Source organism: Tenrec ecaudatus, chromosome 1, assembly GCF_050624435.1.
Source record: "Tenrec ecaudatus isolate mTenEca1 chromosome 1, mTenEca1.hap1, whole genome shotgun sequence".
Classification (NCBI taxonomy): Eukaryota; Metazoa; Chordata; class Mammalia; order Afrosoricida; family Tenrecidae; genus Tenrec; species Tenrec ecaudatus.
The window spans coordinates 26,222,948-26,242,378 of record NC_134530.1 but is presented as its reverse complement, the minus strand read 5'-3'; the positions used below and the strand labels follow the sequence as shown (position 1 = coordinate 26,242,378).

Here is a 19,431-nt window from a genome sequence, read left to right as displayed (position 1 = left end):
ACCGTACGCCCGAGCCCTGGAGCCTGGGCCACATGAAGCCATCCTGTACCCACTACCACTGACCATTGCCAGCCCTTTGCAGATGCCCCCAGACTGGGTGCAACTCTGCCCGGAAGGGGTCCCCATCCCATGTCGCATCCTGTGCACCTGTAGCTCTGCAAGCACCTGGTGAACTGCAGCCTCGCCATCCTGGAAGGCAAGACCCAGCACTCCAGCGCTCCCGGCCCACCTCCCAACCTCCCCTCCCCCCCACCCCGCCTGGTTCCTGCTCAGGCCCGTGGGCTAACACTCCAAGGTCTAAATGGTGACCCTAGGAGGTCCCTTCTTGAGTAGCTCTCATTACCTGGGGGCCCAGGTGCACAGAGCTGGGTGTCTCACCCTCCCTGCTCCCAGGGATTTGTCCTGCATGCAGGGTGCTTCTGGCCCCAGGACACACACGCCAAACCACCCCAAGGAATCCAGCATGGGTCTTCAAGAAGCACTAAGCTGCAGACTGGAGCCAACTCCACAGCCAGCAAAACTGCTTACAGCCCGCTGGACGCCGAGCCAGGCGCATCTGAAACCAGGCGCGTCTGGAACGGAGCACGTCTCTGGCCAGGGCCAGACAGCCTGTCAGTTATAGGTGCAGTCGGCCACTGCCCAGACGCTGTGTGCCCAGACCCTCCTTCCTTCTCCCGCAGCAGCAGTCAGGCTGGACCCATGCTGCCCTGGCCCTGTCCTCCCGCTGCCCACTAGAGAAGAGTCTCTTGCCCAGTTTTCCTCTAAGTCAGTGCCGCCGCTGCCGCCGCCACCACTGGAGGTGGGCAATGCTGGAGACGCGGCAGGTGGCACCGGTGTTTCTGGGAGCCTGGAAGCTATGGCGGCTGCTACGCTCCACTGCCCTTCAAACCGCCACTGAAAGCCAAGGGTGCCCATCAGTCTGTGCCACAATGAGGGAAGCAGGCAGCATGGGCTTCCCTACTAATCTGTACCCATCGCATTAAAGATTTTGCAGCTAGGCGTGGATGGCACTTGCCTCCTTCCCAGAGCCACAGCCCCTTCCTGCAGAATCCAAGCTGTGTGCAGTCCCCAACAGGGACGTGTGTGAGTGAGTGAGTGTGTGTGTGTGTGTGTGTGTGCCTGACTTACTAATCTGTCATGAACAGGTTTGTGTGATTTCCTCCTAGACCCACTATGGGTCAGCCGGGAAGCCTGAACTGACTTTGCTTATTGGATGATCCTCTCCTGGGAACAGCACTGCCGCCCTAGGACCCAGAGGAGGTGCCACCAACTAGGTACCAAGCCTCTTGGACTAGGATGGACCATGACTGGCACAGCAGAAGAGAGCTGGCATTCACTCAGCCAGAGGTGGTGAACCAGCGGGCAGACAGGCCTGGAGGCACACAACTGGGCAGGGAGGCCTGGGGAATACAGTTCCCAGCAGAAGGCGAGGCCTCCGTTTGGCTAGCGCTAGCACTTCCTGAAGGTATGCCGGGGGGGGGGGGGTGTCTCCCAGGCCTCTCCTCAACCCCTCCCCCGGCTCCAAGTGTCCCAGTATCCCCATGCCACAGCCAGATTCTCGTCCTGACAGGGAGTGCTTGGGGTCCAGGTGAGGACAGTGTATGCCCCCGTGGGCCTGAGTGGTTGTGGTGAGACCCCCTGCTTACTTCCCCTCTGCCTGTGAGCTCTCTGGCTTACAGCACTGGCCCCTCTGCTTGCCCCCTGCCCAGGCCTAGGAACCTGCTTAGCCCTGCCAGCCCCATCCGGCCCCAAGGACTCTCAGACATATTGGGCTGCACCATCCCCCCACCCCCCACGTCCCTGACCCCAGGAGAAGGATGAGGGAAGCTGGTCAGGGTGGGATTCCCTGACCCCACCCACAGCCTCTTGCCCTCAGCACTCAGCCTGAGTGCCCCCTGCTCCCCCTCTGTAAAGCCCTGCCTGTGGCATGCCCAACCCCAGGCCCATAGCCAGCTCCTCCCCTGCACACCCCAGGGCCTCAGTGTCCACCCCTGGGACGCCCAGCTACAACATGGGCTCTCTTCCGGCCAGCAGGGCTGGCCTACTGTACTGCTTGCCCCAGAGCATCAGGGACCCAGAGCTCCCTCTGTGTGGGGATGAGAGTAAGTGAGTGCCTGGCAGCATGGGACCTGCCAGCCCCCTGCAGTGTCACTGAGTTCCGGGGCATCAGCTGTGCAGCATGTGCTGTGCTGTGGGTTGGAACACAAGCAACCGTGGCTAAAAATACAGGTCCCGGTGTGGCACAAGGGAGAACCACTGCCCCCTACCCCCACCCCAGAACTGGGAAAGCACTGAGAGGCTACAGGGAAGAGAAAGGGGAAGGGTGTGTCAGCTGCACAGGCGAGCTCTCCAAGCATGGGGGTGGGGGCAGCCCCCCTTACCCTGCACACCACATCCCACCCTGCTCACCTTCCAATCATCCCCAGCCTGCCCTTGGCCCTGCCACATAGGAAATGCCCAGGCTGCCACCAGTGCCTCCAGCCACTTGGAGGCAGATATATCCCAGGACCCATCCTGACCCCTCCACAGCCACTCTCCACGGGACCACGTGTCCCAGGGACTGTGAGTGGCTCCTTCCCGGCAGGGGAGTCCACAGGCAGAGACGACAGACAGAGGCCAGGCAGAGGCTCCACTGCTCGGTACCTGGCTGTGCTGCTATGGGTGTGGGGCAGCAGGCGAGCCCGACACTATCTCATTTGGGACACTCGGTCTCAGTGAGAGGCCTCTGCCACCCAGGCATCCTAGGGGAAAGGTCTCAGGTTGCCCCCCGTGGCCAGTTCTCTGGCCAGCCACACACTCCACGCAGCCCCTCAAGAGACCTCTTCCCAAGCCAGGGGCTTAAACAAGACTGAACAAACCCCTTCCTTTAGGGCCTGCAGTCACCTCTCCAGCCTGCAGGTGGGTGGAGGGTGTGAGCTGGGAGCTGCCCGCAGGCCTCCCAGGAGGCTGAGTGCCACTGTCAGATGAGGGCAGAACCGCCAGAGGACCTGAGAGCCGACACAGCCTCGGTGCGCGGCCAAGCCCCAGGCGGGTGTAGTCTGTGACGGTGAACGCTCCAGTCCTTGCTCAGTCTGCAAATGAGCGCAGGCTACCTGCTGAGCTCGCAGAGGCTCCTGGGACGGAGACAGGGCTGCCCCAGTGGGTGGTGGGGCCTCAGGGCCACAGGTAGTGGGTGTGGGTGCATGCACCCGCACCTGCGTGGGGTGGGAGTCGTATGCAATGCAGGTGCAGGTGCAGGTGTGTGCTTAGGTCTTGGTGCTTATAGATATGTGCAGGGAGATGTGCACTTGTGCAAATGTATGTACAGGTGTGTGCACACAAGTGTGTGTGCAGGAGGCTTGTGTGCAGGCGGACCAGCTCCACGGGGCTCTTGAGGCTGTGAATCATTACGGAAGCAGACTCTCATCTTGTTTACACGGTGCTGTGGGCATGTTTGAACCACTGACCTTTGGACTAGCAGTCCAACACTTAACTTACGGCATCGCCAGGGCTACAAGCAGGTGTGTACACAAGTGTGTGTTTTAGGTGCGTGCATAGGTGTGTGGGGAGTGTTTGTGTGCTGACACCTGTGTGCTACTGTGTGTGCATGCGCACATGTACAGCGTGCACAGGAGCATGCGCCCGGCCCCCCTCCCAGCCCTCTGGCCAGGTCTGAACACTATGCCCGTGGGGGAGGGGGGGCAGGTGTCCGGAACCGCACCTTCTTTCCCTCGGCCCTGTGCCCGAGCTTCCAAGCCGGGGACAGTGTAGACACGGAGAAGTCGTTGGGGTCTTCGCAGTCTCGGATCCTGGACTCCTTGATAAGGGAATCCAGCTTCCTCTTTGCAATGTTCTCCACGCGCTTCCTGTTGGTGGAAGCCTGCAGGAGCCAGGTGGGTGGCTGGTTGGCAGGGGAAGGTATGAGGCTGGCTGCTGGAGCCCCACCTGGCCCCACCCCGCTGGCCAAGGGCACACAGGTTGCTTCATTCATGCTTGAAGTGATCCCCTGTAGGGATTTGAACCCAGGCCTGACTGGCTCTAAACACAGCCCCCTTCAGCTACAGACTTTGGTGCACCAGGACCCAGCAGTTTGTGGGCCACAGGGCTGGGGAATGGGGGGGAGGGGACAATCAGCAGTGCAGGGTCTAGCTAGGGAGGCGCTCCCAGCCGGGACGTCTCTTGGGCAGGGCCTGGGCTCAGGCAGCTGGGAGCCCCAAGGGCCCCGTTTGGAGCAAGCCCAGGTGGACAGGAGGGACTTCAGCGGAGCCCTCTCCCTGCCCAGGAGAAGCAGCACACAGCCACCCCCATCATCATGGAAGGATCCGCTGCCTCAGGGCTTTCTAAAACAATTAGCTGAGAGGCTGGGAACTGCTCCTGAGCAATTACTTCCCCATCCGATGGCCCCTCGGGGAGAGAGACCGTCTTCCGGGCCTTGTCAGCTGTGCTTGGGCGAGAGAGCTCAGCAGGCCAGGAGAGGAGGTAATTACAGAACCCCCAGCCGCCGGAGCGAGAACCTGGCCTTCACCCGAGCGCCCCGAGGAGCCCAGTGAGCTGCAGAGCCAGAGGAACCGGCAGCCACATCCAGAACGAGGCTGGGCCAGCGCTAGTCCAGAATGGCTGGGGGCGGGAGTCAGTTCAGAGATGGAAACCGAGCGGGAGGTCCACCCGGCATGCGTCTACCCACTTAAGGGGCAGCACCCCAGGAACAGACAGCACACACTGCAGTGGGTAGGTGGAGGCAGGAAGGGGACCCCACGTGCCTGGCCGGCTTTGGCATGCCCCTTGGTCCTGCCCCGGAGTCCTTCACTCCACCCCCTCCCCGCCCAGCACTGCCCGACGCCCGACGCACGTCCCCATTGAGGAGCTTGCAGTCGTCCTCCATCTCGCCAGCGCTGTCCTCGTCAGACACCTCGCCCTCCTCTGCGTCCTCGCTGATGTTGGCCGGGAGCTTCTTCCCCTGGGGGAGGAGGGAGACAGTGGCCCTTGGAGGAGAAGCTGGGGTTCTTCTCCAGCTTGCCTGCGGTGACTCGGGAGGACAGGGATGGGACCAGCGACTGGGGCTGACCATCTCCCAGCATCAGCAGCATGGCTGGGGGGCATGGTTTGGTGTGCATGTGGGGGGACGGGGTGTCCTGCGGTTGGCATGACCACGAGATCATCCATGGGCAGGCAGGGGCAGGCTAAGGTGAGGCCTGTCTGGAAGGGAACCTTTCGGGGGTCTGGTGGGGGTCCGATTCCTGGGAGGGCCAGGGCTGACCTTCACCAGGATCTTGCCCTTGAGCATCTCTGGAGAGGGAAGCTTGGTGAAGTCCTCTCCGCTCACGGCCGACAGGTCCAGCTTGTCCCCGAGGATGTCGGTCAGGTACTGGGCCATCTTCTTCTGCTGGACAACACTGCAGTGGTTCTCGATGGACAGGATCACTGGGTACCTGTGGCCCAAAGGCAGGGGAAGCTGAGCGATGCCAGGGCCTCAGCATTACTTACCTAGGAGGGGCTCTTCCTGGAGAGGCCTGTACCGACGGGGCTGCCAATGCCTGGAGGAGGGGGCCCCTAGTAACTGACAAACCACTGAGTGGGTGGGAAAGGCGCTGGCAGACCTGGGCATGTGGGCAGAAGATGCACATTTCATCTCTCAGTAAGAAAAAATGAAGACGATTAATAGTGCCAGATAAACAGAAGGCAACTCCAGAGAACTCCACGTGCGGACACCCTGCAGACTCAGCCAAGAAACTGTGTGGAGCAATAGACACAGGGGGCACTGCCCTTGGATGGTTTGTGGCCCCAACATGGGCCCCATGAGGACATAAGCCTGGCACAAAACACCATCGGGGGAGGGGGCACGGTTGATACCTGCCAGTGTAGAATGGGGAGTGGGCTGTGGGACTTTCCATGATAGATGAGCTCTTCGCCTTGTCAAACCATGCCCACGATCCTAAGTTTTACCCCCAGACAACCATGGTTCTTTCACAGAGCGTGGCCTCAACAGAGAGGGCATGAGCCTGAGCAAGGGTTGGGGGAGTGCTGTCGCAGGAGGAGGGGGAGGAGGGAGGGGTGAGAGTGGGGGGGACAAGTTTGGAGCATAGGTATACGTCCCATCCTCCACTACCCAGGCTAGAGACTGACCTATGGAGTTCCAGGTCTTGGGCGGAGACCAGAAGCCCACAGAGATGATGTAGGCACGCCTGTCCAGAGACTGCAGCTGGATCTGGTTCCTTGGTAGCTGCAGGATGCCCCTGCCCCAAACTACCCTCCCCCCATCCCTCCTGGCAGCTGAGACAGCCCAGGCTGCCCCTCTGGGAGGGACTCTGCCAGGATGGGCTTAATCAACCCACCTCTCCTCCCGTCTTATTCGATTAGCTTCTGCCTCGACGTCAACTCTGGCTTAATGGAGACCTGAAGGTAGCTCTCCAAGTAAGGGGGCTGGTCTTCAATTTCCAGAGCCTAAATTGAATTTCGTGCGACGGTGTCTGTAGCCACAGCTGAGTGACAGCAAATTGAGTTCGGATGCTTCTTGGGGATAATTAGGACCAAAGCCACGGCGGGCGCCTGACACCCAGGAGTGACCATTCGGCGAGGGTGGCGGGGGGGGGGGGCAGGGGCGCTTGCACACGCCCTTCATGTCAGCGGCCTGCCCGCTGCCGCTGTCCCTCTCTGGCGCCATGAGCCCCCTCACTCTCTGCCCCTCTCTCCTCAAAGAGAACCCACAACCCAGTCCCGCAGGGTGGGTGCCCATAGCCACTGGATTTAGCGTGGGGACAGGAGGAGCCAGAGCCTGGGGCTCCCTCCCCCACCCTGGGGGCCAGCCCCCCAGTCCCAGGCATTCACAGTTCGTCCTGATTTGCTTGTCTTTGTTGTTAGCTGCCAGCGAGTGCTCCCCCCCCACCAGTGTGCAGAGTAGAACTGGGCTGCATAGGGTGTTCCAGGGCTGTGCCCTTCAACGCAAGGTTGCCAGGCCTTCTACTGGGGCACGTCCAGGGTGGGTTTCAACACCCAACCTTATGACTGGGCATAGAGCGCTTAACTGCTCGCTCTACCGGGAAAGGCGTACTCACTCGTTCCTGATGAAGGCGTATTTATTGATGGTTTCAATGACATCCTTGAAGAGGATCTTGGAAGTCAGGGTGTAACCATGGTGCACGATGGGCTCCCCTTCGGGCCCATCCCAGCAGTCCACTATGGGTGGACAGGGCCACAGGTCAGCACCAGCCTCCTCACCAGCCAGAGTGCAGACAGGCCGCGGAGCTGATGGACCCCAGCCGAGGACCATCCACCTACCCAGCGATTACACTGCGGGGAGCCCCTGACCTGCTTCTCAGAGCCCAGCCCATGGCAGGAGGCTACCCAGGCCCCACGGGAGGGCCCGGCAGCCCCTCGAGGTGGCAACTGCTCACCCTCCACGCAGCGGCAGCCAGCCTGCAGGACCCGGGCGTACATGTCCACGCGGGACTGGGACATGAGCTGGTCACCCACGAGGTAGGTGTTGTGGGACGAGGTGATGAAGTAGTGGCTCAGCGGGAGGCTCATGTCCTGGTGCACGCTGTGGTGGGCCGGGTTGAAGATGTCTCCTGCTGGGCTTCGCGTGTAGTTAGTGAAACCTGCCAAAGGTGGGGGAGGGTGGTCCGTCCTGTGTGTGTTCAGTCCCCGACTGGTCAAGCAGGGGCCTCAGCTCAGAGCCACCCACCATGCCCACCTCATGGGGCCACTGGGTCTGGCCATTGCCTCATGACCAGCTCGTGTTGGAGCCCATGGTTCTGGGACAGTGGACACTCATGCCCCACTCACCATCAATGCCCAGCATTCCCTTGCTCTTGTTGTCCGGGCAGGGTTCAAACTGCTCGATGATGTCCCGGCAGCCCTCAAGGGTCACACCTGCCATCTGGACAGATGGGGGAGGGGGCAGGCTGCATCATAACTCTCCCAGACTAACCTCCGGCAGCACCTGACCCTCCCCATCTTCTGATCATCCAACACACTCAGAGATCAGCAGAGGATGGATGGGGGGATGGGGTGCAGACAGCCAGGCTGAGTCCTAGCCTTGGGGAATGCTGGGAGCATAAGGACACCCCTGTTTTCTACCCCAGGTCTGCCCACAGGGTACCCATGATACCACCAAAGCCAGAAACCCAGGTTTCTGGTAGCAGGAATATGTACCCCAGGGGATGGAGTCAGGGGAGGTGGATGACCATGGGTCAGAGCTTGGAGCCCGCTGTGGGTCCTCGGGGAATCCACATCCCAGGAGATGTGGCCAAGGCTCGAACTCCCACCCAGTGGGCACTGCCCTGTATGTGGAGGAAGGCTCCCAAAAGCCAAGATCAGGGGCAGAAGGATCAGCTCTGCCCGTCTCCTTCCTGGGTCACCCCTGACCCTCTCATCCACATGGGCCAGGTCGCCCACAGCCTTGCCAACGCCCGGCAGTGGCTGGACTGGGGAGAGAGGCAGCCAGAGGAGTGGAGGCAGCTAGGTGAGATGCCTAGGCTGGCAGGAAGGCTGACAGCCAGGGAGACTCGGCTCCTGACAGCTGCAGGACAGGGAAGTCCTAGCGTGTCAGTGTGAACCCCTGAAGGTGCTCCCCAGCTATTCTGACAGCTCATTTGCATTCAGGGAAGGCCCCATGAAACTGACCATGTGCCTGCATCTACATTTCAGCAGAGTATTGTTACAGGTGGGCAGGACCCCTGGGCTCAAACCTGGCAACCCAAGGCCTGCCCCTCTCCCTCTCTAGACCCCTGAGCCTCTGCACAATGGACCCAGGGGCCCAGGGTACCTGGGAGGTTGTAGCCTCCATACCGGCCCCTGGACCGGACAAGGGCTTCTGGAATCGAGGTCCAGAGGCACAGTGCCATGAGGCACTGAGCACATGGTGCATGGGCATGTAGGGGGAAGTTCCCAAAATCTGGGTCCTGAAACACAGACAATCCCTGTTGGAAGCTTGAGTGACTACAACAGGGAGAGTGTTCTCAGGTCCTGTGGGAAGCACCGATGTTCTACCTGCACAGCTGGCAGAGTGGGGACCAGCTGCAGGAGTGGGGTGGGCTGGAGCAGGTGCTGAGGAGGCCAGGCTGTGCCTACTGCCTCCCAGTAAGCAGCCATGCTAGCACCCCCACCCTCCCCACATGCCCCTGGGTTCCCTCACCTTCTGCTCGACCTCCAGGAAGCGCTGTAGGTCACTGGCGTCCAGGTGGTCTTTGTGGTTGCTGTAGGTCAGCAGGAGCAGGTAGAGGTCTCGGCGCGTGGACATTACCTTGTAGAAGGCGCAGAACTCCTCAAAATCCAGTGTGCCCTGCTGGTCATCCGTGTCCGCTTCCTGCAACCCAAGGTTACTGGGTCCCCTTCTGCATGACCTCACATAGCCACAGGCAGGCTCATCCTTGGCTGAGCGGACCTGCAGCTCACCTCCACTTCCTGTCTCTCTGCTGCCTCTCCTTGCCATGTCACCTAGCCCCACAGAATAGAGCTGTGCCTCCCTCATCTTTTCTGCCTGTCCCCACCAAGAGTCACTGGGGTGACTGTTTTAAGACCCAAGTCTGGCCCCCAGCTCTGTGTCTCCCAAAGCCTGTTTACAGCAAATGCACCCCCATTACCCACATGGGGCGTCAGCGCCCACTCTGGGCTGTGGAGCCTCTAATAAAAGCAATGCCCTGGGATTGGGGTCACTCAGCACCTCTTCTAGGTTCCTGTCTGCCTGTTCCTTGCAAGTCATCCCCAGGACCTTCCAGGGCTCTCTGCAGGAGCTGCGGCTCCACAGTGCAGACCAACCAGGGGCCCTACTGAGAGTCCAGCCTGTTTAGTGTCCTTACAGAGGAGGGAGGGTGGGGCCATCCCAATGGGAGCCTTCCCCAGCCAGGCTTCGTCACTGAGACCCCAGCCCCAGGAGCTGGACGCCCTCACAAGCCGGCCTGAAGAGGACCAGTTTCCCAGAGCAGGGCCAGCAGCATGTCAGCACCACGGACAGCACCCTGCAGGCCATCATGACTTGGAGGGGGAGAGGGCCTGCTGAGGGCTCTCTGAACCAGGAGCATCGCAGACACCCTCGGTGTGCCTGTGCCCATGAGAAAGGGCTCCTGGAAAGAGAGGACCAGCTGGGCATCTGACTGCACCCAGCATCGAGCCTGGCTTGGCAGGAAGCAGCCAGCATCGGGTCTCCACAACTCCCTCTGGGGCCCCAAAGCTGAGGCCAAGTGGGGCCAGCTTGATGGTGCAGGGCCAACAGATACCCAAGGAAGATCCCCTGCATCAGATCCCCTGCCAGCATAGCCCAGAGGTATCATTAGCAGCCTCCGGTGAGAGACCCGGTCACCCTTTCGTCTGTCATCAGACGTCGCATGATGCTGTGCTGCTAACCAGGTTTCAGTGGAGCTTCCCCATGGACACAGACTAGGAAGAAAGGCCTGGCAACCACTCTCCACCCACATCAGCCAAAGAGAGTCTCCAGGATCACAACGGCTGATCTGAAACAGGTCGAGGGAACGGAGCTGGGACAGGCAGTGTTCTGAAGTCACCAGGAGCCAGGGCCTGGAGTCCTTACAGAGGAATGAGTGCAGGAGGTGGCCAAAGCTAGGACTCCGCACTGGGACCTTTACCTCAGGAGCTGGGCATCCACAGAGCAGCCAGAGCCAGGGCTTGGTCTCCCCCTGCCCCCACTCTCTGTCATCTGACCCCTGCACAACCTCACTTCCTTGGAAGGGTTGGAAGGGCTGCTGACCTCGGTGCTGGCCCTGGGACTGGGATGGGTGGAGACAGTTCAACCTCTCATCCACACACAGACCTGCTCTCTGCTCAGAGTCAGGCTGGCCGCCTCGCTCCAGCCAAGCATGACCGCCCTGTCCATCTCAAGACGGGAGCACAGCCCGGAGTGCTGAGAGGAGCTGACAGCTGGGGCATTGGCAGCAGGGGTGGGATATCAGGCAGAGTCTGCAGGCCAGACTGAGACCCCTTCCTCCAGCAGGAAGCAAGACCACGAGGCCCCCAGAGCCGGCCTGCAAGGTTTAAGACCCGCTGGCCCCAGGCTTCGACACCCCCAGAGCAGGAATGCTGACTGCTAAGCTTCCCATTCCAGCAGGGGCTCCGGAAGACAGCAGCTAATTACAGACAATTAAGCCTGCCGCTCTGGCTGGAGTCTAGGGGACGCATTTTCATAACTTCTAACCGCAGGGTAGCTGGGGTGCTGCAGAGGCTGGGAGATGACTTCGGGAGTGGGTGGTGCCTGCGAGGGCACCTGGGAGCCCGGGGGGAACCAGGCTTTCCCACTATGGCATTATGGGGGGGTGCCAGGAGAAGGGACTCTACTGGGCACTTTGCTCAGGGAGCTGGCCTCTACTCCTGGTGCCCAGCCTACCTGCTTGTCTACAGCTGGTCGACTGTGACCAGAGGCCTTTCCCAGGGCAAGGACCCCATTTCCCTCATCCCTGAACCCCTGCGCCTGGGCCAGTACTGCCCAGGCCCCTCTGGCTCAGGGTAGGCTGGTCTCTGCAGCAATGCCCCCGCCCCCCGTTGCCCGACCTTGAACATCTGCTTCACGCGCTGCCTTGGCAGGTTCACATTCAGCTTGTGCAGTAGCTGCAGCACCTCCCCGATGCTCAGGCTGCCATCCCCGTTCTTGTCCGCCTCGTCAAACGTCTGCTTCAGCCACTTTGGGGTGAGTTAGGGGCCAACGGCATCCATGGGGCTGCCCCTGCCCTCCACCCTGCCCCACCCCACCTGGCCCACCCCAAGGATATTGGTCCCGGGTGCGCTGCCGGCGGGCCAGGCTGTCCTCGTCACTGATGCCGGCCATGAGGTAGCGCAGGCCGGTGACCCAGGTGCGGGCCTCGTCCCCGCTGGGGGAAACCAGGTCCAGTGAGTCCCGGTGGTCACCATAGTAGACGCTGAAGCAGCAGTTGGGGTCGAAGGTGCCATGGGGGTAGCGTTGGAAGATCTCCGACTGCCGGCCTTCGCTCACCTCCTGGATGGAGTCGATAGAGACTGCGGGCCGGCCGCAGGGCAGGCAGGGTCAGCCCTGGGTCCCTGGCCTACTCCCCACTCAGGCTCACAGCCTGCAAGGCCTGGGGATGTGGCCACGGCCGAGTGGCCTGGGCCATGCTTAGAGCTGGGCCGTCGTCATAGCAACGGCTGAGCACCAAGCCTGGGTCCCTGTAAACAGTGAGCGCCAAGGCAGTTGCATTTTTTCCTTTCTGTGTCGGGGTGAAGCCCTCTCATGCCTGCAGGCACAGACCCGCCATGGAAAGCCCGGGGGGTGGGGCGGAGAGAGACAACACCCCTGACTCAGGGGCTCCACACAGCAACCCCCTATCTCCCATCCTTTCTGCGGCCCTACCTGCCCTGTGGCGAGGCCACCTAATGCTTGGGAGGTGCACTGGGGTGGGAGCTCGGGGACCCCCACACCCCAATGAAGCATTGGCTGCCCTCTAGTCTGCTCTGACAGAGAGAGCCCCCTCTCCCACTCTGAACATGAAAAGACACCCACCCCCACAAAAGGGGGAACAACTTCTTCCTATAAGCAACCCAGTGGTCCCTTGGTAGAGGAGCAGGGTGAGACAGGGAGGAGTGGCCTGGTCCTCTGTCCATCTCGTCCCCCCTCCAGAAAGGTGGCTGCTGGCAGGGGCAGGGGAGCCTGGTGTCCCTCATGGTCTCACGACTGGCCCTGGCACCCAGGTCCCAGGAGCCTCTGCTTACAACACAGTGTGACCGTGAACAGGTGAGCTCAGAGGGACTCTGATCCTTCTCACGCACCCAGGGGTGCAATGGAGCTATCAGAGACAGGCGCCCACAGCCCCAACACCAGGGCCCTATCTCCTGCTGCCCCATCTGTGCTGGTTCTTTCTAAGCTTCTCTGCCTAAGGATCCTGGCACAGGACCGGGCGGTGTTTCTGTCTCTGGGTTGGAACCGACTGGATGGTACTGAACAGCAACACTGTGCCAGGCAGCCTGGGCACCAGCAGGCTCAGCAGTCAGTGAGGGGGAGCCAAGATGCCGCGAGCCCTTCCCCATCCTGGGCTCCCACCCCAGCCCCGCGAGATCACAGAGTGGCCTGCGGGGAGGAGGGGAGCAGGGGCTGTCGGCCACACAGGCCTCCGTTTCCCCACATGTGCAGTGGGGGCGGCCTCACTCTTCTTCCGCCACCACCCCTGTACCCTTTTTTTTAATTAATAAATCTTTTTATTGGGGCTCATACAACTCTTATCACAATCCGTACATACATCAATTGAGCAAAGCACCCTTATACATTCGTTGCACTCGTCATTCTCAAAATTCACCTTCCACTTGGGTTCCTGGAATCAGCTCGGTTTCCCTTTTTCCCCCCTCCCCCTCCCCTGTACCCTTTTCTGGAAGCCCCCTTCCCCATCCTCCATGGCCTTCCCTGCCTGCTGCCTCTCTTCTCGGGCATGTGTGCAGTAAGGGGTAGCTGTGGACCCTTAGACTAGGGAAGAAGCACCGGCCCTGCCCCTTCCTGGGCTGCCTCCCAGGCCCTGGGTACTCTCAGCACCAAAGGACGTCTTGCTGCACATAGGGGGAGGGAGCAAGGTGGGGCAGCCCAGGCCAATCCTGTGGCCCTGAGCCTTCTGGACTTGGCTTAGTTCTTCCCCAAAGGGGGCTTCTTTGAGCCTCAGGCCACTTGTCCCTCTTTCCTGCTGTCCCAGGATGTCCACTGTGGGCATTGCCCTCTCACTCTGGGTGCCATCACCACGTCCACCAGGTGCCTTGTGGGGTCTCCAAGACCTGGGATTGTGCCTGGAACGGTAGGAGCTCAAGGCTGAGCAAGGGAGCTCCCACCCTGGACCCAGTGGGCAGCCCCGCACTGCCCCTGTCAGCCTCCTCTCAGAAACATCTCCTTGGAAGTTCACCCTTGCCTCTGGGGCCCTGGTTGCGGACTCTCCCTTGGGACCTGTGGTGGCAGTGGTGCCCTTGGCAACTGCAGCGAGTAGGCCCCGAGGTGCCTGGCCCTGCCCACATCTGCTACCAGAGCAGGTGTGGAAACTGCAGCCTCCCAGCCACAGGGGACTCTGTGCCCCCTGTTGACCCCTGGGACCCGCCCTCGCCGCCCTGCGCTCCCTTCATCTGTGCACAGGGCCAGGCTCGGCCTCTGTCCATCCACTGGCCTCTCAGCTACCCTAGCATTCGCCACCGGGCTGGACCCCTGGGGCGGGGGGCACCAGGCCCGCTTAATCCCAGAGACCACTAGATGGCATCTAGGCTGGACCAAGGGTTTAAGGCAGCGGTTCTCAACGTGTGGGTCGAGACCCCTTTGGGGATGGAACGACCCTCTCACAAGGGTCGCCTGATTCATAACAGTAGCAAAATGACAGTTATGAAGCAGCAATGAAAATAATTTTATGGTTGGGGTCACCAGCACCTGAGGCACTGTATGAAAGGGTCGTGGCATAAGAAGGTTGAGAACGACTGGTCTAAGGGATCCTGCCCCCCCACCAGTATTCCCCCCCACACCCCACAGTCCAGATGTCACTCCAAGCCAAGCCTCCTGGAGACTTCCCAGCAGGGACTCAGTGCCTCCAGCTGTCTTCCAGCTGTTAGGGGAGGGTTCTCCCCCAGGGGCTCTGCCCCCCCCCCCACTCCCCACCCTGTCCTTCCCCCCTCCCCCCACCCTGCACTCACTCTTGGCCTTCTCGTTCTTGCGCGAGGGCCGCCAGCGGATGCAGGAGCGGTGCTCGTCCAGGTAGTAGAAGCGGACCAGGCCTTTGGAGCCGCCGCGAAGCTTCACCATCTGCGTGCCCGCCTGCATGGCACTCATGCACCGCTCCACTGGACGGAGGGACAGAGACACAGAGTGCTGTGAGTGCTGGAGCCATGCCACCCTCACCATCCCGCCCGCTGGAGCGTGAAGACACCCACCATGCCAATGCCTATCCTGGAGACACCAAGGCACAGGCTAGGTTCTTGCTTAATCACACACAGTATGGGGTTTCTCATGGTCAGGGCCATGGGAGACACGGCCGTCTCTTTCCCTCTGGTCTCAGGGAGGGAGGGTTAGGCCAGGTTCTGCTTCTTAGTCACCCTCCCACCCCCCACATCGGAGCGCCCCCAGTGTGACCACGGTGTGGTGGCTGAGCTGACCGGGCCTCTGCCAGGCACAGGGTGGGCCTGAACGGTGGTGCCCACCAGTGACACGCAGCCCTACTTGCTGCCCTTTCAACACACAGACTACTCCTGAGGGGAGCTGGTCACCCTCCTGGGAATCTGCTCCTCCCCCGATGACCCCAGAAAACCACAGCAACACCGGCACCCCTCACACTTACTCCTGGAGACCCCGCTAGCCATGGAGGACAAGGGCAGGGACCACAGGGCCAAGCCTCCCAGGTGCAGACCCCGGAGAGCAAAGCTGGTTGGGTCTCCAGAACTCAGCCCCTCCCTCCAGGCCCATATGCCCTCTCTGAGCAGACCCCTCTCCTGTCTGAGCTCGCCCCTCACCCCGGACGCAATGGGTGATGCTGCTGGCTTCAGGAACCCCCAGCCCTGACACCCCACTCGGTCCACAGCACCAGGACCCCATCGGGTCCTGGGAGAGGAGGCTTGCCAGTGGGGAGGGGTACTCAGGAGGCCTGTCCTCCAGGCAAGAGGGGAGGGGCTTGGGAAAGGAAAAAGCACAGGCTCTTCAGGGCTGGACCACAGGGAAGGCTTACAATAGTGCCTGTGGGTGCCACCCACCCTTCCGCCCTCAATATAGAGACTAAGATGGGCAGTGCCCATCCCCTCCCCAGGCTGCTCTGGACCACCCGAGGCAGACCATGGGAAGCTCTCCCTCCCAGGGAGGTGCCACCCCAGTGCAGGGACTTTAGCAATAAGAAGGTGGAGGGGTTCCAGGGACTCTGAGGTCTACTTCACAATGGATTAGCCAACCATGTATCCCCGGAATGGGAGGGGGTGGCCTGTGCACCCCAGAAAGAAGGGGCCCTTGGTCCCCACTTGGCATCACCACCTGTGCTGGGTTGGGGTCTGTGTGTGGCGAGGGTGCTCCTCCCTCCTGACCGGGGTCCCATGGCCGCTGGAACCCAGACCCAGATTGGATGCAGCTCTGCAGCCTACAGCCCTGGTCAGGGCCATGGGAGACATGGCCATGGGTGGTGCCCAGGGACGCCCACCTCTGCCCTGCTCACAGTGTGACACTCCTTCAACCCTCGGCCTTGCAGCCACTGGGCCGGGCTCAGTCCATCACCCACCACCCCCACTTCACCAGAGACCCCCTACCTTCCAGACACTAGGCCACGTCAGTCCTAGCTTAAGCATTCTCCTTTGTGTTCTCGGGGATGCCCTGTCCAAATCTGGGGTACCCCCACCCAACCCCGAGACACAGCCCAAAGCCTCGCTCTCCTTAATGCTCCCAATCAGTTCCTGCTGATCTGCTGCCCTTTGGCTTTCAGCCTGGAGCCTGGTGGCCACTCTGCCTAGGGAAGAGGACTCTGGGACAGGTTGAGTGGGCTCAATCCAGCCTCCCCAACATGGGCCTGAACCCCAGTGCCCAGGCCCCCTCGACCTCACGGATGTCCTGCACAGTAATCCTCCACTGACCGGCCGTCTAATCCGTCCTCTGACCCGTGGCGCTGCCCCACTTGGTGTGCAGCAGCGCTGGGGCACAGCAGGGGAGGGGCCTCACCCCCAGCCTCCAGCCAGGGCTCCCCTGCCCACACCACTGCTGGCCCACATAGGTCACCCATCAGCTCCCTGTCATGTCCTGTGACCACAGTGCACCCCTAGCCTGCCTCAGTCACCTCCACAATTGATTCAGGGATTGGGGTCCACCTAAGCCGCCTGCCCTCCATCCAACAGGCACCCCCAGCTCAGGCTAAGGACCCCGAGGCTGCCGGCCCCCAGGAGCTGCTGGAGAGTCAACCTGCCTGCAGGAGGCACTGGAGGTGAGCGGTGCCCAGCCCCTGGCCCCTGCTCATACCCTCCTCCCTTCTCACCTGCAGCCACTGCCCCCCCATGTCCCTCCAACTGAGACCCTCAAGTTATAGGAGGTTCTGCTAGCACCTGGCATCAGCTCACCCCACAACACTGCCTCCCTGGCCCCCACCTGCCCCGAGTGTTACCCTGTCCATGCTGAGCTGGGCCAGACTTGAGGAAGTGTCCCAGAGGAGACCACTCGCAGAACCACGGCCCCTGCCATGGTCCCAATCAGGGCCACCCTGCTCTTCCTGTTCACGGCTCCCTGTGTGCTCTCCCTGTAGCCCCTGCTGACCCTCAGGGGGGAAGGCAGCGGCTGGAGCGGGCTAGGCAGGGCCCTGTGTCTGGAGCCTTCCCCTCTGTCATCCTCAGCCCCCTCTCCATTTCCACTCCCTCTGAGCCCCTCCCGGGCCACTCCCCCCTTCTCCCCACGGCCTGTGACACTGTTCTATTCCTATGAGACTTCCCACCGCCTCACGGATCTACAACGTGGCCATGTGTGTTTATCTGCGGACTGCCTGGCCCCAGGGCACCTTGGACACAGAGGCCCCCCTGCCCCATGGGTGAGGGGCCAGGAGAACTGAGAGAAGGCATCACAGAGAACCTAGACTCAGCCCTCTGGGATAGGAGAGGACACAGTCCCCACGCCACCCTGAGGAGGTGACGGCAGCTGGCTCTTGGCCTAAGCACTGCTGGACAGGCATGGGCCAGCTTTCTAGGGCCTGGCTGTCTCCAACCAGTGGCAGCAGCTCCAACTCTGTCCTAGAAGATCCAAGGCACCGGGACAGTCAGAGGGACAGGCAGGGCACCCTCCGGTGAGGGTGAGGAAACAGGGGCCCCACAGCCCGCAGTGCCCTTGACCCCATACTAGCCCCGCAGAGAGAAGAGGTGGCCCCTGAAGGTCCAGTCTTGGCAGCTGGGGGTAGGGGTCCTAGCCCCATTCCAACTAACTTTGAGCACGACCTCAGGTGAGTCCTACCTGTCGGAACCTCAGTTTCCCCCCTTTTCCAAGGATTCCACTCTTGGGCCCCTTGCCGGTTCGTTCCGAAACCCCAGAAGTGAGCGGCAGTACTCCGAGCAGGAGCTGGGGTTGGGGGACTGCTGTGTCCCGGGGCGCAGGCTGGCAGTCTAATTCTGTTTTTATGGTTCAGATGGTTCCGTCCTCACACTGTTGGCAACCCGGCCCGAGGTGCCAGTGGTGAGGACTTGCCTCTCCCCGGAGGACGACAAGAAGTCAATTTCACTTCCTGAAAAACCCATGAATGACAGCCATACCCTCCAGGTGCAGGCAGGGGGACCCTTCAGGGACTGCCCCCTGCTAGGGCGAGGGGACATATCTTGCGCACGCACCCCTGGTTTAGCATGCACGGGGTGTCCTGGAACATTGGGGGGCAGTGTCTTCCCCCTCCCTGCAGCCTTCAGGGTCTGCAGACCCCAGGCTGAGCCTGCAAGCCGGCCCCTCCTCTGATGACGTGCCTGCTTTCTCAAAGGCCAGGGCCAGGGCCTCCCACTCATCTGTCCATGTCCCACCCCGCCGGTGGTCCCAGCCCTGCTGCATCACTCTTGCTCAACCCGATCCGGGGGGTCTGTACCCTCGGTCCACCTTTGGGCCCAGCTCAGAGTGCCGCCCCGCCTGGCTGTGCCTGGGCCAGAGAGGAGACCTCAGGGACAGGGCCTGGTCCCTCCATCAAGCAGCAACCGGTTGCTCCCCCAGATGGGCCCAGGCGCTGGCCCGGCGCCGACGGGGGAGAGCGGCCCACACACAGATGGCGGAGACGATTTCGACGTCTTGAGAGGCAGCTCGTCCCCCCCACACGTCTGGGCGCCTCCTCCCTGACTATTTTTACTTCATTGGGGAGTGTGAGTCGGCTCCCTCATGCCTCCCCCAGGCAGGGCTTAAGGTGGCTGGGTCCTGGCCCCCAGCACCAGGAGCCACTGCCCAGCCTTTGGTGGCTCCAGCCTGGTCAGCAAAGCACCAGAGAGCCCCTGACAAGCTGGGAGCACTGGTAGGGCAGCGCCACCTCAGGGACCTTGGCTGCACCCTTTCCGTCCAGTAGCAGGGTCCTTCCAGCAGAAGGCCTGACTCGCTCACATGACCCAGGCAAGAGGGCCACTAGGAGGGGACTGGCCAGCCCGCTCCAGCCACCTCAGTCTTCAAGGCCTCTGTGTATGGCCCCTGGAGAAGACAAGGACCGTGGATGTCCTACAGGCAGGGACAGGTTTTTGATGGCTGGCCAGTCCGTCTGCCCACCACGTGGAGCTCGGCTGCACTAAGAGCATCCATCGCCCACACTGGTCGGGGCCCTCAGCAGCCCGGTCCTCCCCCAACTAGTGGCAATGTGCCTGGCTGGTCCCGCCCCACCAGGTACGATGAGGGCCAGTGAGGACTTTTTCATCCTGTCCCTTAGCCAGGGATTGTCCTCATGCGAGACAACGGGAGGGATGGGACGCCCACCAGGAACTGGGTCACTGGGAAGTCCCAGCAGCCCACTGGGTGTGAACCTGAGCTCTCTGAGGCCGGTGTCCAGGACTCATGCCCACCCTGGGGAGCAGCCC

General features: G+C 61.6%; 1 protein-coding gene across 1 annotated transcript in view; it reads right to left on the bottom strand.

The window, feature by feature from the left end:
• Window positions 1–19,431, bottom strand: part of PLCH2 (phospholipase C eta 2) — a 33,253-nt gene that overhangs the window by 10,475 nt on the left and 3,347 nt on the right. The window contains exons 2-11 of the mRNA XM_075558254.1: window positions 14,590–14,736; window positions 11,672–11,940; window positions 11,479–11,607; window positions 9,113–9,283; window positions 7,762–7,855; window positions 7,371–7,574; window positions 7,032–7,152; window positions 5,237–5,408; window positions 4,829–4,936; window positions 3,716–3,859 (exon numbers count right to left, since the gene is read on the bottom strand). Coding sequence (XP_075414369.1) covers window positions 3,716–3,859; window positions 4,829–4,936; window positions 5,237–5,408; window positions 7,032–7,152; window positions 7,371–7,574; window positions 7,762–7,855; window positions 9,113–9,283; window positions 11,479–11,607; window positions 11,672–11,940; window positions 14,590–14,736 — 1,559 coding nt within the window. The remainder of the gene's footprint in view (window positions 1–3,715; window positions 3,860–4,828; window positions 4,937–5,236; window positions 5,409–7,031; window positions 7,153–7,370; window positions 7,575–7,761; window positions 7,856–9,112; window positions 9,284–11,478; window positions 11,608–11,671; window positions 11,941–14,589; window positions 14,737–19,431) is intronic.